Below are 15,480 nucleotides of genomic sequence, written 5' to 3' on the forward strand. Positions count from 1 at the left end.
GAGTCCCTTCTTTTCCCTATATAAACTCCCTCTTTGAGTTGTTGTAAGCTTCTGTGTATCACACATGGGATTCAGTTTTTTCAAACTTGCCCATTTTTGAGATAAAGGAAAAGAGAAAGATGAGAAACAGTAACTTTTGCTATTGCTGAAGGAAACATAGTGCTTCTTACAACATATTGCTGCACTCTTATGACAGCTGGAAAGGATAGATGTTTTGAATGTCCAAAGTACCTAACCTCTGAAGTTTATGGCATGCCTTTGACAAATTAAGAAGCAGAAACTCAAGTGATCAACTGATCTTTCTTCTTCTACGTCCTGGCTGAGACTTATCAAGTTCACACTTAACCACAAGCCCTCATTTCAGCCTTCATTTCCAATTTTCGGCTAGACCTTTCCACTTCAGCTAAGTCAAATTTTAAAGCAGTGACAGAAGGCCTACAAAAGGAAAAAAAATGAAAGACAACTGTATTGGAGAACGAGGGTGGGAGGGTATGGAGGGGAAGAAGAGAGACATTCTTACTTATTGTTGCTTCCACTGAAGCTTCCTACCCTGGCTGAGAAGACTTTACTTATCATCAGTTGAGGGGGAGAGCTGAAAGGATAAACAGTCATTTCAGTGAGTCATCAGTTCCAAGTGCTTGACAAGAGAGCACATCACAGAAAAGGACACTCACCGTATGTAGTGGATTTTCAAGGTGGAACCTTTGTAACTCATTGCCACCGAGCCAAACATCATTTCTCCCAGCATGTTGACATCAGAGGCTGGTCTAGTGTACTACACAGACAAGAAGAAAGGAAAAGCAAAAGTCAGTAATGACTTGACATACTATTTCAATTGAAAATAGTGACATAGTGCTGCATTTTGAATGGAGAATACATTCTGCTTTTTCATGCCAAATATGATCCTGTGTGGTTCTGACACACTAAATGCAAGTACAAGCAAGGACAGCTGGAAGATGTAGTTGGTTTTGCTCACTAGAGGAAACACTGCTACAAGCATTAAACTATCTTCACAAGTCAAATTTCTAAGTTCTCCTTTTCTGCCCCTACAGAAAACTTCTCAGAAGCATCTTTTATTGGAAAATAATTTGTGAAGACTGCATTTCTAAGAATGATCAAGACAATTTCTTCTTATGTTTCAAAAGACTAACCATGAACAACAAATATTGAGGTTATCAATTCTGAAGGAACTGATTTACCTTCTACTTGTATACAATTTTTCTTCTACCTTGTTCTATAGATACTTCAAATTGTATTTTTTCTAGATAAAACGGTCATGCTTTCACAGACAGCCAGAGTATCCTAAAATTGTTCTTAGAAGTTTCACGTTACAATGAGACATTAGTCCCTCTCACCTACCATGTCCAATAGCTTCTTCAGAACTGAACTGATATGATTGACAGTCATGTTTATAACTAGAAGAGGGAACTGTTTAGTGCTTTTGACTTTCAGAGTTGTTAATGCTATTATTTTCTAATGCTTTCAAAGAGGTCAACATAGAATAAAAGCTTAAGATGTGCCCATGTATACTTACTCTACAACACCTTAAATATAATCAGAATCTTGAGTTATCTACCCTAACTTGAAAATACTAGAATTGTAACTAGGGATGCAGCACATGTAAGTTAAGACTTCTTCAGTAAGACAGATATATAGAAGTAATAAAGTAACATTACCTGGTACTTCGGTATTTGCTCTTTGATATTTTGCAAACAGCTTATCGAGGGGCTATGGGAAGAAATATTGTTCCCATTGCCTGCTTGGCAGTTCTTGACAGAAGCCTTTACAGCAGCATCCTCTGCCATTTTCTGTATCAAAACAAAGCAATAAGAACAATATAAAAAATAAAATAATTACGAAAATAAGATTCTCATCCATAAAAACAGCATGACAAGATTTTTCTTAAAATATAGTTCAGCGACAGAATCAAACACTTATTTGGTTCAAAACACATGTATTGATTCTATAAGAAAAAAGGCTAGTATGACAAAATAAATACAGAATTACTCACATTTAGATCCTCAGACAAGTTTCAACAATATCACAGAGTAATTAGTCAGGTAAAGTTCTACTGGAAGATGATCCCCAATTGTTACAAACACATGGTGAGTAACATTTGCCAAAGTTTACGTAAACAAATCTTGTCTATAGGCTGCTTACAAATCAATTTCTGTAACCATTTGCACAATTAGTCAAGCCACATATTTTTGCTTCCTAACTGATTATCAGATCCTTAACTAGAAGAACAGCCAACAAAATCAAGGAATAAATAATGCATCATTTGGTAGAGCTAGCGGGTTATAAAATCCATTAGTTAAACCCGAGTAGGAGTTGCAAAAGACAAGCTAATTAAAAGTCATCTGGATATAAGGAAAGTTTACTCTCAAGTCACTATGTTTAATAACATTGTAGAACTGACCAGAGACGGAAGGGAAGCCTTGGAAAATATTACATTAATACTATTTATACATCTTTCATTAGAAATGCTGCATTTAACTCATTTAACAAAACTAACCTTCAGTGAAGACTGCTTATATAGCCTTAAGACCATCACACACTATTTAACCTTACACATTTAAGAAATTTGAAATCCCTTACTGAACATGTACTTAATGTGCATTAATGGAAGCCTCCATTCCTTCAGTGCATATCAGAACGAAATACATTTTAACAGATCTTTTTGTACGAGCTTGTAACTCACCGGAAACACGCACAAGCAGAGTTCAAGTTAAATAGATTTTAACGTGACCAAGGTAACCATGGATAACACTTTACAGAAAAGAAAGCAGCAGACAAAAAGAATTTATAATAACCAAGAGGCTAGTGCAACACAGCCAAATTTATGTCCTCTATTTTGGGAAAGGAACTGTAACAGGAAATTAAAATAGAATCCAATATTCCACAAAACTGATTTTTTTCAGATAAAAACTACACTGCAATAACTGCAGTAAGCTTTAGAATACTCAAATCATAATAAGGAGATGAAATAAGCAAAAGGAGAGATGCAGAAACAGGAAGAGGGAAGAGTGAGCAAAAAAAAAGTGGAACAGACAATCTGTACTTTTTGTAAGCTTAGAGTACAGTAATGGTAGAACATCCCTGTTGATTTAAAATAAACCTCCCGGCATAAAAGTCTTGTTCTTCTATATTTTATCCCATTCCTGCACTCCTTTTGTATTTTGTATTGTGTTTTTTCTTGGCCTACTATTTATTTGTAACTACTTATGTCACTGTCATTAGGTGTTTATAATGACCAAGTGTTAGTAGCCACTTGCTTAACAAGCTATTGACAAAAATGCCAAATAAAAAACAGTCAGATACACACCACCTGCAGGAAGAATGGGAGATTAGATCAAAAGCACTGAAAAAAAGAGTACATTAAACAAGCATGCAGTTAAATGGAATGCTAGTTCCCCCAGGTAAGTTTAATGCACGCTTCAAAGACAACGTATTTTGAATATCTGATGTGAATAAAACATTTATTACATTCTAGAAGAGTGCATAAATGTACAGTATACACACAAACACCCTTGACTTCAGTTTACATAGGACAGCTTAAGAGTAATCCTGCCTTAAATTTGAGTCAGTTCTAGACTTACTGGTAGCATATCATTCACTTAATGTCAATGTCCTCTCTACTCATCATTCAAAGTGCTCTGGCATTTCTTTTTTACAAGGGTACCTAGACTAGTGTCTGCTGGGAAAACAGGTAATATCTTTTATCACATGCTATGAGGGAAATTTTAATCTGTGTGCACCATTTTTGATAGGTCATTTTGCAGTTCACCTTTACAGTATTAAAGCAAATGGGGTATTTTGAACATTTAAATGGAGCCAGAAACGTTTCTTCCACACATTTTGTCCTCACATGCTGTGTGTTTTTAACCAACTTTAAGACACAAAATAAGAATGTTGACACTAGGTTTTATTGGGTGGTGGGTGAAGGGATTAACAGATCAGTCTGACCCACTTACCCTCATAAGCTCATAATCAGTCATTAGCTGATGATGCTCATCAGTCTGAGTGATGTGGAACAATTATATATTTGTTGTATGACTGAAATAGTTAGAAAGTGCTGTGTTTTGTTTGTTTTTAAAAGCACCTGCATAAGTAATTTTAACAGTCACAACTATTTGAGTATAGCTAGGGATTCTACAATCACACTGGTTTGCCAGAATAAAACTGCAGGTTGTAACAAAGACTTCAGAACAATCAAACTTTATATAATTCAATGCAGAAAAGAAACAGAGCTAGTAAGGCAGAAAAAAAAATAATATTGTTTTGCTTGTCTTAAATCATCCAAGTTTGCCAGAACATTATTCCACAATTTGTGTGCCTAAAAAACAGAACAATTTGCATCTTCCCAGTAGCTACTCTTACCTGTATTTGTACCATCAGAAGTTATGTGGCCACACACTGCCATGTGTTAGTCTTACACATGAGGTGGTTAGACAAAATAGAGTTGTTTTCATTTACAGAAAGCCAACAACTTCACTAATGCAAATACTAAAGGAGGACCAGCACATTTAGACAAGCTAGACATCACCAGAACAATGGGACTGCCCAAACAGCTAACAACAAAAAAACAATCACATCCAACATTAAAAGGCTAAGGCAGTGCTCAGTTTAAAGGGGTACAAATTACTTTGCTTGGAAGTAAGTCAGGCTTAAGTTGGTTAAGTTCCAATAACACATTTGTATTAAAAAACACCAAGTAACAGATTCCAAGAAGTCTAAACAGACATCTAACACTCTTGGTGCAGCTATCACAGAACTCAGAACAAGTGAAAGATCACAAATAAGATTATGAATTTGACATCGTCATTTTAAAAATTCCATTCCTGCTTTTGGGAAGGCAAACAGAATAGGACAAATGCACAGTTCACATTTCATACCTGAATAACAGCTTCATCAATTTTGCGGACTGCTGTGGAGTCAAATAAGACCTGTCTGCCTCTTCTCTCACAGTCTTGGTAAACTATCAGTCGGATTTCATTCAAGTCAAACTCCGAAGAGGACCAGCTGTAGATTACAAACAAGTTATTAAAAACAGTGTACTCACTTTGCAGGCTCATTTAGGCAAAGCAAAAGGTATTCAGCAAATACATCTTTTATTCAGCATTTACAAGAATTGGGCTGTAATCAGAACTCAAAAGGACAGACACACAGGCAGGCACAGCCAGACCAAGTTTCATCCACCCTTTTTTCAAAGTTCTCCAGAAGAGAAACAAAAAAAAGTGTCCCAGCAACCTGGTGCTTTACTCTTACATGTACTCCCTTCTCTATACAGAGTCTCGATCACCTTTACTGAAAGTTAGGCATACCGTTTCATGCCCTTCTCTTAGTGCTAATAAAGAACAACGGATTTCCATCCTCTGCAACAGTCTTTCATAATATGGGAGGATTACACAGCCCCTCATCCTCTTCTCTAAACAAAACAGTGAATTGTTTAGAATCTTTTTACAGTCAATATGAGCTATGATTTTTCCAATATTTAACCAATTTAACCAAAAGACCAAGTACTATTTTTCCTCTTTTTGGGGATGTTCAAGGCTTTAAGAGCTATCATAGATTACTGAGACTTGACCTCCAACAATGATGGAACTCATTTAGTACATGAAACCAAGACACATAGGTCAGAAATGAGGAGACATTTCTTCTCAGGAAGAGCAGTCAGGCATTGGGATGGGTTGCCCAGGGAGGTGGTGGAATCACCGTTCCTGGGGGTGTTCAAGGAAAGGTTGGACGTAGCACTTAGGGACATGGTTTAGTGGGTGATACTGGTGGCAGGGGCGTGGTTAGACCAGATGATCTGGGAGGTCTTTTCCAACCCTGATGATTCTGTGATTCTATTGTTGAGACTGTAGCTGAAGTAAAATGAGTCTCTGAACCTAGAACCTGCCAGCTCCCCAGAGACAGGCCGTGACAGACAACTTGTCTCCTCAAGCTACCACATGGAGCTGAAGAGCATGACTGATCACAGCTGCAGCAGCAAGAGATTCTTTCCTAATTCCCAAGGGAGCTGGCATATGTGTTGGAGCATGGAGGCTTGCTGAGCCTCGGAATTCAGCTACAGAAGATGTTTTTCATACTCTGTAGCTGACAAGCTGGAATTAATGGCAGAAACTAATAATGTGTAAAGCACTGCCCCACAGCTCTGGTGGCAGCCTGGTGCTCAGTCATATTGCCTCATCCCTGACCTGGATAGACCATATCCAGGGGTAAGAGTACAACTTATTAATAGCTGTTAGTTTAACAAATTGCATAACAGACTTCAGTCAAGGCTACACTGATCTCCCACCCAAAAGGATGTTTCACATAGGAATTTTCCTAAACTATGCCTTGCAGAGAGGGAAGGTGGAGAATTGAGGGGAGAGCACAAAAACGCTGTACAGCTGGAAGATGAGAATTTCTGAAGCTATTTCTTTTATTCCATGCTCCAACAGCCATAAATAAATGACGAGGTAAGTGTCATCAGCTCCTGCTAGTCAGTAAGGTAACCATGGGCAACACTCAGACTTGCAAAGTCAGTACAAGTCAAGCTGGCATAATTTCTTCTTTGTACTTCATCTTGAATTTCAGAGATCAATCCCCCTTTCTACATAGCTAGGAAGAAATACAAGGCTAATTAAGCATCTTTCTCCAAGGCTTAAGTACCTGTCTGCAAGATTTTACTCTAAATACCTTTGGAAAGAGTAAGCCTGATCCTTATCTCCACTTGAAGTGCTCTGATGCAAGTACACTCTATGTACATAACATGTAAGGGCCCAGCACCCAGAGCTGGATCAGGGAATACTGCTGAAGGCTGTTTTGCCATCAACAGTGAGGAAACTCATTGATGCATTTGTAGCATGCTGCCCCTAAAACACCGGGAGTGCCAGACGCTTCTTTTCAAGTTTTCCCTTTCAAAGAGAATCACAGCATTAACATAACCTGTATGAGACCAGACCCAATACCACTGCTGATACTGCCCAGAGATCCTACACACCTCGCACCCACAAAGAGCTGTGAGAACACGGTCTGTTTTACAAGGCTGGCAGTAGTTTCTCAACCCACTGCCTATGCAACACCATTACAAAATCCAGTTATACAGAATGCAAGAAACCAGAGCCAGCAATAGGCTTCATGCTGGTCTACCTCATGAGCTGGATATTCTTTTCTGCACCATATGCTCTACCTTTTCAGATACACAGGTGATTATTTACTTGCACACTTTTTGCAGCAGGCAGCACCACAGTCATAGCTGAAGTAACCATGCTGCTTTATTAAAACGGCCCGCAGATCCCCTTCCAAATAAAGGCAACATCATTACATCCTTAAAGAGTTAAGCTTTTTTTTTTTTAAAAAAAAAAAAAAAAAAAACACACACCACACAAACCTCCAGGACTGGCTCAATAGGGTCAGCAGTTCAGACCACAGGACTGAAAGTCTGAACTGAAAAAGATTCATTCATTTAAGGCATAGAGTTTGCCAGCACAGCCCTGTACCCAACCACCAATGCTGAAAGCACACTTGATACTTGTCTTGCCTGAATTTGTGTTTCATTATGAACCAGTGAGCCCCAATGCTCTGCACTAAAGCAAAATTCACATTGGTGCTGTGCCCACTTCTGAGTAAGAAGTGAGCAGAGTTCTTCCATAACAGATCCCAAACCAGAGCCAGTTCACCAGCCTGCTTGAGTGCCTTTTCCGAGGAGCACAGGCCACGAACCACTTATCTCTGTAAGGATTTCTACAATCTTTCATAACTTTAAACACATCCTAGTACCAGACAGCAACCAGCATAAAACGTATCAGAGCTTTATGGGACTAACAGGGCAATCTAGGGAAATAACTTCAGATAATGCTTCTTGCAGCACTAACCAAATATCAGACAGCATCTCACTGAAGTCTTTGCTTTCAGGCTTTGCATTGCACAAACCACAGATGCAGTCCTTGCAGCAGTCTTACACATTACAGAAACCCTCCATCCTACTAAAATATCATTTGATAAGATCAGGCATACCCACAGGCAAGCTATACAGGGATACAACTACATGGGTTCATTACCTCAATGTTGAAGCTAGCAGCAGGCACAAGACTAGTCAGATGACCGGGATTATTCCCTCCCCTACACAAAAGTTGATGAGCAGACTGATTACAGTCCTTCCAGCCTTTATAGCTTAAGCCAGCTTGTATAACATACAGCCCCTGAAACAGGGACAGCAGTTTCAACTGCTTCCTAGAAACAGCGTTGAAGAACACAGATGGCACACAGACTCATTGGTCAGCTCTGATTTCATGCACATAAAAGCCAAAACCTCAAGACCATAACTTATCTTTAAATTAGCTTCTTGCTTATTTAGCAATGCTGAAAGACACGCTTCTGTTTGTTTCTTCACACAATCTCTTATAAAGAGAGGTAAGATTCTTTTTATGCAAAATATTTGTTCATGGAAAACAAAGCACACCTCTGCACCACAGAGCTAAACAGAAGGAATGTTAAGCTAAGAAAACCCTTTCACTTTCACATCAATTGTCTAAAAAGACACAAATATCCAAAATAGGCAGAGATATTTCAGCCTACTTTTCCTAAGGTAAGAAGGCTCCTACGCTCGCAGGCAATTTGTATACATATATGTTCACCTTGACCAATTACTTAATAATTCATTAATCAACTTCAACCACCAAGCCTGACCAAAGGACGTATTTCTAAGCATTTCAGAAAAATAAATAGGGAAGGAAAAAACAGACTCTTTCCCCTTCCCCTCCAAAGCTACAATATAAGCTAACATTAACTTCAAGGCCACAAAAATTCTCGTGATGCATCCATGAAGGACAGGTAGAAGGCACGGAAAGATTCTGGAAGTGTTACATGGAAAACTGACACCAACACTTGCACATGATGTTTTCCATTTTTCATTGGCAAATGCAATCTATAACAATAGCTGCATTAGTTCTTCTGATTTTTGAAGAGAAAGCCTTCAACACGTTTACACGAAGCCCTTGCTCCCTGGCTGCAGCACGCTATGTGTCCATTCTGTCCAGTTATTAGTATTTAATTCTAATCCCATGAGAAGTGGCTTTTCAGCTCTTCACCACTACTTCTGACACTCCAACTTCATGTCTTAAAACTTAGATTTGGTAAAACCCAAACTTGCACACTTCTTTCTCTCTCTAAAACAGCTCACCTAGCCATGTGTTAAATACCAAAGGAAATTATGTGAAACTTCTGTAATAGGAGTAGCGTTACATATACACCTACAAAGGAAAGTATCACTTACCATGAAGCACATTAATGCCCAATGTACCCTTCACATGTTATATGAATCCTTAGCAAGAATAAAGCGTGATACAACCACTACCTTTGGATAACTGCTGCTGCTTCTTTCACTTACTTTAAAAAAGCCTCTCAAAAAAGTTTACTGAACACTAACTGAAACATCACCCACCTTAGCCCTGTTTATATGCAAGTAGAATAAGAAAAAAAATTGTAAGAAATTTTTCATTTTCAACATTTTCAATCCCTGCTAGAAAACTACTTCGTAAAACAAAGCTAAAAACTTATGCACCAAGACAATTTGTGTTCTGTGCTGAAAGAATTGCTTACTGCTAAGTGACTCAAAGCACATGTTACAAATGCAATGACCAAAATAGTGAGTTTTTTTTTGAAGCTGAGTGCCAAGGTACTGCAAAATGTTAGAATGGAGTTCTGTCAGCAGTATGCTCTAGGAAGGTAAGAGAGTGAGGAGACTGATACCTAAGTGAGTCACTTTGGCTTACAAAATGTGTATCATGCTAGGTCCTATATATTCTTAACTTGCTGAAATCAGTAGATGAACGTGAGCTTGTGCATGTGTTCCTATTTCAGATTGAACTTGGCTATTTTGACTGAACCGTTTTATTTCTCTATCATAGCACTAAAAGCCTCCCACACCCTTCCTCTCCTTTTTCTAACTGCACAACCTTTCCAATGATTCTCATCAGCTCTGGTACTTGCTGGACCATTCCACAAACAGGTTAAGTTCTCCATAACAGCAGACATTTGTCACAGCAAAAGAAAGTGGCTCAGAAAAGTAGCTGGAAAAAGTAGAAGGCAGCAGGACCTCCACCTCTTGGTGGCAGCATGAGTTATGCTAACTCACTTCACCCACGGAGCTACACACCTTTAGGAAAGGGCACAAAGAAAAGGTTCCCCATCCATTTCAACTAAGTATTGAGGCTAGTTAGAAGGTTAATTGGGTTTTGTTGTTCCCTGAGTCAGTTTTCTGTCTGTTTAGTGAGCTAAATCGACTCCCTAAGGGAAGCCAGTTCCAGAAGGTTTGGAACAACCAGAGCCAGCACAAGGGGAAAAGGACAAGAGCATGTTGCCAGAAAGCAAAGGAAAAGGCAACGTGACTACCCCTTCAGCATCAGCAGTCTGTTTGAACAGTTCAGCTTGTCTAAGCTCACCTTCAGAGGGGATCTTTCCTGCATCTGGGAGATGCTAGAACTAATAAAAATCACCTTCAAGTCTCAACAACGGAATAGAAAAATCAAGCTATGTTCATCAACAAAGAACAGTTTTTCTGTACCTGGAACAGGTCTATTAGATAGATAGAACAGTATTTATATATTTTTTTTCTGTACGAAAGACACAAAAGTCATAAATAGTTTACAGACACCCTACTAAGGTTTCTCTTCAGATTCCAGATTAAGTTTAAATTTGCTTTATTTCTCCTCAGCTGGCATATTAAGTCACTGACCTTGGGCTTGTTCAGCATTTCTGCCATTACAGATACGAGACACTGAGGGAAGGAGACCTCTCTTACTTAGGGGAAAAGCAGAATTGTTTGTTTCTGTAAAGGAGCCAAAAAAGCTTGCCCCATTCTGCCTTGAATCAGTATTTTCAGTTAATACAGATCTCTAACCCTTACATTTACTAAGAAAGCTCCTGGTTCACCTTTATAACAACCAGCATGCACGCAATAACTGAAACGTGACCTATTTATTTATATTTGAAGACTACTTGAGCTGACCTTAGAACATTTTAGAAAGTGACTAATCACTGCTTCAGCACAACAACCACAGGCTAGAGAAATGAAGAGCCTGAAATCTATGCATCATTTAGCTGTGTTTTAAGTAGGCAATACCAAGCGCAGAATATTTATTCTAATATCCTTTATGGTAATTTGGAAAAGGCTACCCTGAACCATGTTTTCACAGTTACACAGCAGCAGGCTCACTCACTGGGGACAGTCACACACCTGAAAAAGGCACAACAAAAGCAGCTGAAGAAACACTACTCACACTCCAGATTACTTTGATGTAATGCTTAACCTAGAGATCATTTAGAAGGGAAGCAGAGTTGCCCCCTCCACTCCTTCCTCACTTCACAGCATCCCCTCCTGCCTGCTCTGCAAATTGGTGCTACTTGACCCAGTAACACAGAAGGTGGCAAAAAATTGAGAAGAGGAAAACTAATTAGAAAAAGAAGGTGAGGTTATTTAACCTTAACTGAAAAGAAAGTCAATTATCCTTCAGAGCTCAGCTAGCATACACACAGATCTTACACATCACAGTCAAGAATGTAGATTCGATTTCAAACAACAGGGAAGACTTTCTACAGTATCAGTCACCATCAGCAGCAAGAATGACCTCCTTACAGAGCTTTCCAAACAGCTTAGTTTTCAGGCACGTGGTTACAAATCTAACATCAAGCCAAAACATTCATCCTCCATCAAAAACTGTATATATCCAAAAGTTACTTGCATACCTGTTTTGCAGCAGTCTAGTCACTCTGCTCACACAGCTGACACTTTGGTCTCTCAGAGATTTTCTAATCCTTTCATCCAATTTGGCACAAGGGAGATTACTTCCAAGTGGCACATCGCTGTTGTTTCTTGCTCTTTCTATTTGTCCCCCTGTGCCATTTGTAGCTTTTGGTGTGCCCCCACACATCTTCTTGTGCTACAGATCCTCTCGGGAAAAAAAAAGCCGAGTACCAGCTGAAGTGACACAGCCTCAAGTAGATCTCCTTACTATACAGATCAACCATTAGCGATGGCAATTACTATCAGATTTCTTCCCTACACAGGAACAGTCTGCTGGATTTCTTGTTGGGGGAAGAAGAGGCAGAGATCTTCATATATTCAACATGCCATTAAAGCCGAATGGCAGCTGTAGCCTAAGTGCTGCTGCAGTTATCCCAGGCAGAGGAGCAGACATGACTTTCAAGTTTCAGAAGCCATCATAGACTTGCTCTGGCTGCTGTCAGAGTTTTTCTACCAAGCCTGGCGCAAAGCTGTAGCAGATACAACAGCTAATATTGACTTAAACTGTGTTTGTTTCCTGGTATGTGATTAGGTAGCTGGCAATTATGTAGTCACAAGACCCAACCATATGGCCTCTTAAAAAAAAAAAAAAAAGCATAGTTGCTTTTGCAGTGACTCGCCCTTCGTTGCAAGGTTGTTCTAACACTGGCTACAACACCCTGTTAATGGCTCTCATGTGAGCAAGTGTCATCTGACAACTCCTAGCAACCTCATATAGCTTAGGAGCAAATACGAATCTGTCATCATGGCCATATGGTTATCAGGGGGAAAAATCCCCATATCGAGAAACACCAGCTATTCTGCTCTGTAATGGTTTTACTTTTAAGGACAAATGGTATTTACAGTTGGCTGAGAATTTGAAAATATTATTTTGAAAAGCTTTTAAAAAGAAGCAAAAAACAAATAGTTTGTCGCAGACATTACGCTGGTTTATGAGAGTTTACAGTCATGTGCCTATTAAAACAATTTAATGGCAGTACTGGTGGCAAGTAGCTAATAAAATACTTCTGACCAAGATAATCTAAGTTTTTAAACAGACCAAAGGAACCTCACGTTTTTTTCAGGCTCAGGTAAGTATGCAGGAGAACAAAGTCCTCTTTCCCACCCATGCTTAAAAATCCACACAACTTAACCCATACACACCTGCCAATATCTCACCTCTTACATAGATTTTTTTTTCTAATCAGTAGTTTTAGACACTTCATAAAATGGCAGCCATAGAGCTATGTCCCTTCCAGATTAAAAAAGGGAAAATAACTTCACCCAGAAGGGCCACCCAGAAATGCAGCAGAGTCAGACAGAGAAAGATTTCAAAACCCAGTGCCACATGCTACCTGCTAAATAGCACAGCATCATCCTTAGGAAAATTCTGTCATCTCTGTAAACCACAACCTCTAAACCCTGGACAAAAGACAAGTGGACAGCTAGAGCATGGTAACACAACAACTTGCTCAGCCACAGAGGGAAGCAATAAAAAAAAAAAAACTGTTTAAATCCCCAGAGTGGTGACAAATGCTATATCACAATTGCTCCTCTTCCCAAATGAGGGAAACAGGGAAGCTTTGGTCTGTTCCCGGGTTATTCAAACGATTTAGCAGAGGGCGAGTCCTCACCTCACTGAGGACTGCTTTCAGCAGCAGTGTTCCCATTCACCTCTGAAGCATGAATGAACAAAACAACCGATGGCCAGCACTTACATTAGGACCAGCAGTTGACAGCATTCACTTATCCTATCCTTTCCCCACACAGAAAGGAAAGGAAGTTTTAAAACACTCAAATATGAGATTTGTGTCAGAGACTAAAACTAGGAACACCTGAAAGCCCACTGAACAGCTGGTGGGCTTCACAATGATACCTCATCCGTACAATACTATAAATACTAAAATACTTGAGGAATTAGGACTGAAAATACACAAAACAGTTTCTGAAAAGTTAAAACAAAAAGGGAAAACCATGCATGGAAAACACCTTGAGTCCAAGGAGCAGATTACTGTAGAAAATGGAAGAAAGTGTCCTGCCCTCCAGAAATAATCCTCTGGGAAGCAGAGTTAAATCATTCTTTTTCTAGGCTATGTGACAGCACATCACCTGCTCTGTTTGTAGGTCATTTCCTGCCCTTCATCTCAGCTCTTCAGACAATTGCATAAACGACTCCAACTTGAGGTAACACTTCAGCAAGAGAATTTGGGGTGGGGGGGAAAAGAAAAAACGTATATACGATATGTACTCATTGAGACTTAAAAACCTATACATTGTTTTCAAAACTAGTAGTATATTTGCAAAATCTCCAGTAAGGTTTTGTTTTCCAATCATCTTTTAGAAATAGTCTTTAGAACCATAGGAAAACAAAGTTTGAATCATACCTGCTGTTTCAGTGAGAATTTGTTTTAGTGAAACACACACTTAGCAAAACAGATACACAAAAAAAACCCACAACCCAGACATCCAGGATGAGTGCCAAAACATATTTATAGGTAAAGTAGATTCTATTTTGGATTGCTTAACGATGAATTTCCCTCTTCTGGCCTGTTAAATAGATTCCACAGAAGATGTGGATTCCCTTCCTCACTCTCCCCCAAAAGAGCCCAGTATTGCTCCTCCTCTTTTTACAGCCTTGGATTTGGAGGAGTTGTGCTGATGCCACACCGCATTCTTTTTCCACAATCATTTGAAGTAGTCCTAATATGGTAAAGCACTACTTAACCTTAGATGAACCACCTTGTTCCAGCATGATACATAGTTAGTAGTTTCACACACGTTAGGCTGGATATATGGCAGATTAGTCACGCAACAAGTGAACGAACATGTCATTTGCAGTACTTCTCCCTCAGTTTGGGTTTTCCTGTCAAAAGAGTTGTGGTGGAGAAAAACACCTCTCAATATTAGATCACTGTACAAATGTTACCTTTTTAAAAATAATTGCCTATGTTACTGGATGAAAAGGAACACAACATTGGGGGTACTTGTTCACTGCAAACACAGCACTTCCCAGACCACCTGCTTCATGAAGGACAACTTACTGAATTTCTGCAAGGTCACAATCATTCTTCATCATCTTTGTTGCCACAAAGCAGTATCGTCACATACACACAAAAAAGTGACCATGAAATGTGCACACACTTGATAGAGGCTAACGAGCAGTTCTACACCAAGTTAAGTCGCGATAAATTGCATGCCTCAGCTTTTCAGAACCACCAAGAACTGCTTATTAGAGCAGTGTGTCGGAACCCAGCCAGCTTCCCTAAGTTCACACTCACTGCTCGGTGGCTGTTAGTCAGAAGTTTGGGAGCTAGGTTATGTACAATGTCTCAGTGATAGTGTTTAAAAAGAAAAACAAACCCACAGACAAAAAAAAACAGAAAACAATGTATTTGAGGTAGAACCACATACAGCACAGAACAGTGCTTCCAGCTGCTAGCCCCAAAATGGAGTTCCTTGCTAGCAGTCTGAAAGGGCTGAAGATCAGTAATCACATGTATTTGTGTTTTACCATTAAGTGTCTTTTTCCTTGAGCTAGGACTTAACGGCTGGAGACAACTAAAACACACAAAAAAGGTTAGCTCCCTACATCCATAATTGAGTCTCTCTACATAGAGATCCCCACTCAGTCCTAACCAGCTTTCCCTCCTCTTCCCTCCCACCACCCTCCTCAGCCCCCAGCAGTTTCTAGCAGCCAGGAGACCTCAGTT

At 39.4% G+C, this 15,480-nt stretch overlaps 1 protein-coding gene across 4 annotated transcripts in view; it reads right to left on the reverse strand.

Moving 5' to 3' along the window:
* The window catches only part of FNIP2 (folliculin interacting protein 2), a 49,361-nt gene that overhangs the window by 22,992 nt on the left and 10,889 nt on the right, over positions 1-15,480 (reverse strand). For 2 of the 4 annotated variants that reach the window (XM_082759698.1, XM_082759697.1), the window contains exons 1-5: positions 11,734-12,390; positions 4,896-5,022; positions 1,677-1,808; positions 675-775; positions 521-592 (exon numbers count right to left, since the gene is read on the reverse strand). In XM_082759698.1, coding sequence (XP_082615824.1) covers positions 521-592; positions 675-775; positions 1,677-1,808; positions 4,896-5,022; positions 11,734-11,918 — 617 coding nt within the window. In that variant the 5' untranslated portion in view covers positions 11,919-12,390. Of the gene's footprint in view, positions 1-520; positions 593-674; positions 776-1,676; positions 1,809-4,895; positions 5,023-11,733; positions 12,391-15,480 lie in introns of those variants that run through there. The other 2 variants (XM_082759700.1, XM_082759699.1) reach the window with 1 other exon arrangement.

The sequence above is a fragment of the Aythya marila genome (assembly GCF_965140915.1).
Source record: "Aythya marila genome assembly, chromosome: 4".
NCBI classification, from domain to species: Eukaryota; Metazoa; Chordata; class Aves; order Anseriformes; family Anatidae; genus Aythya; species Aythya marila.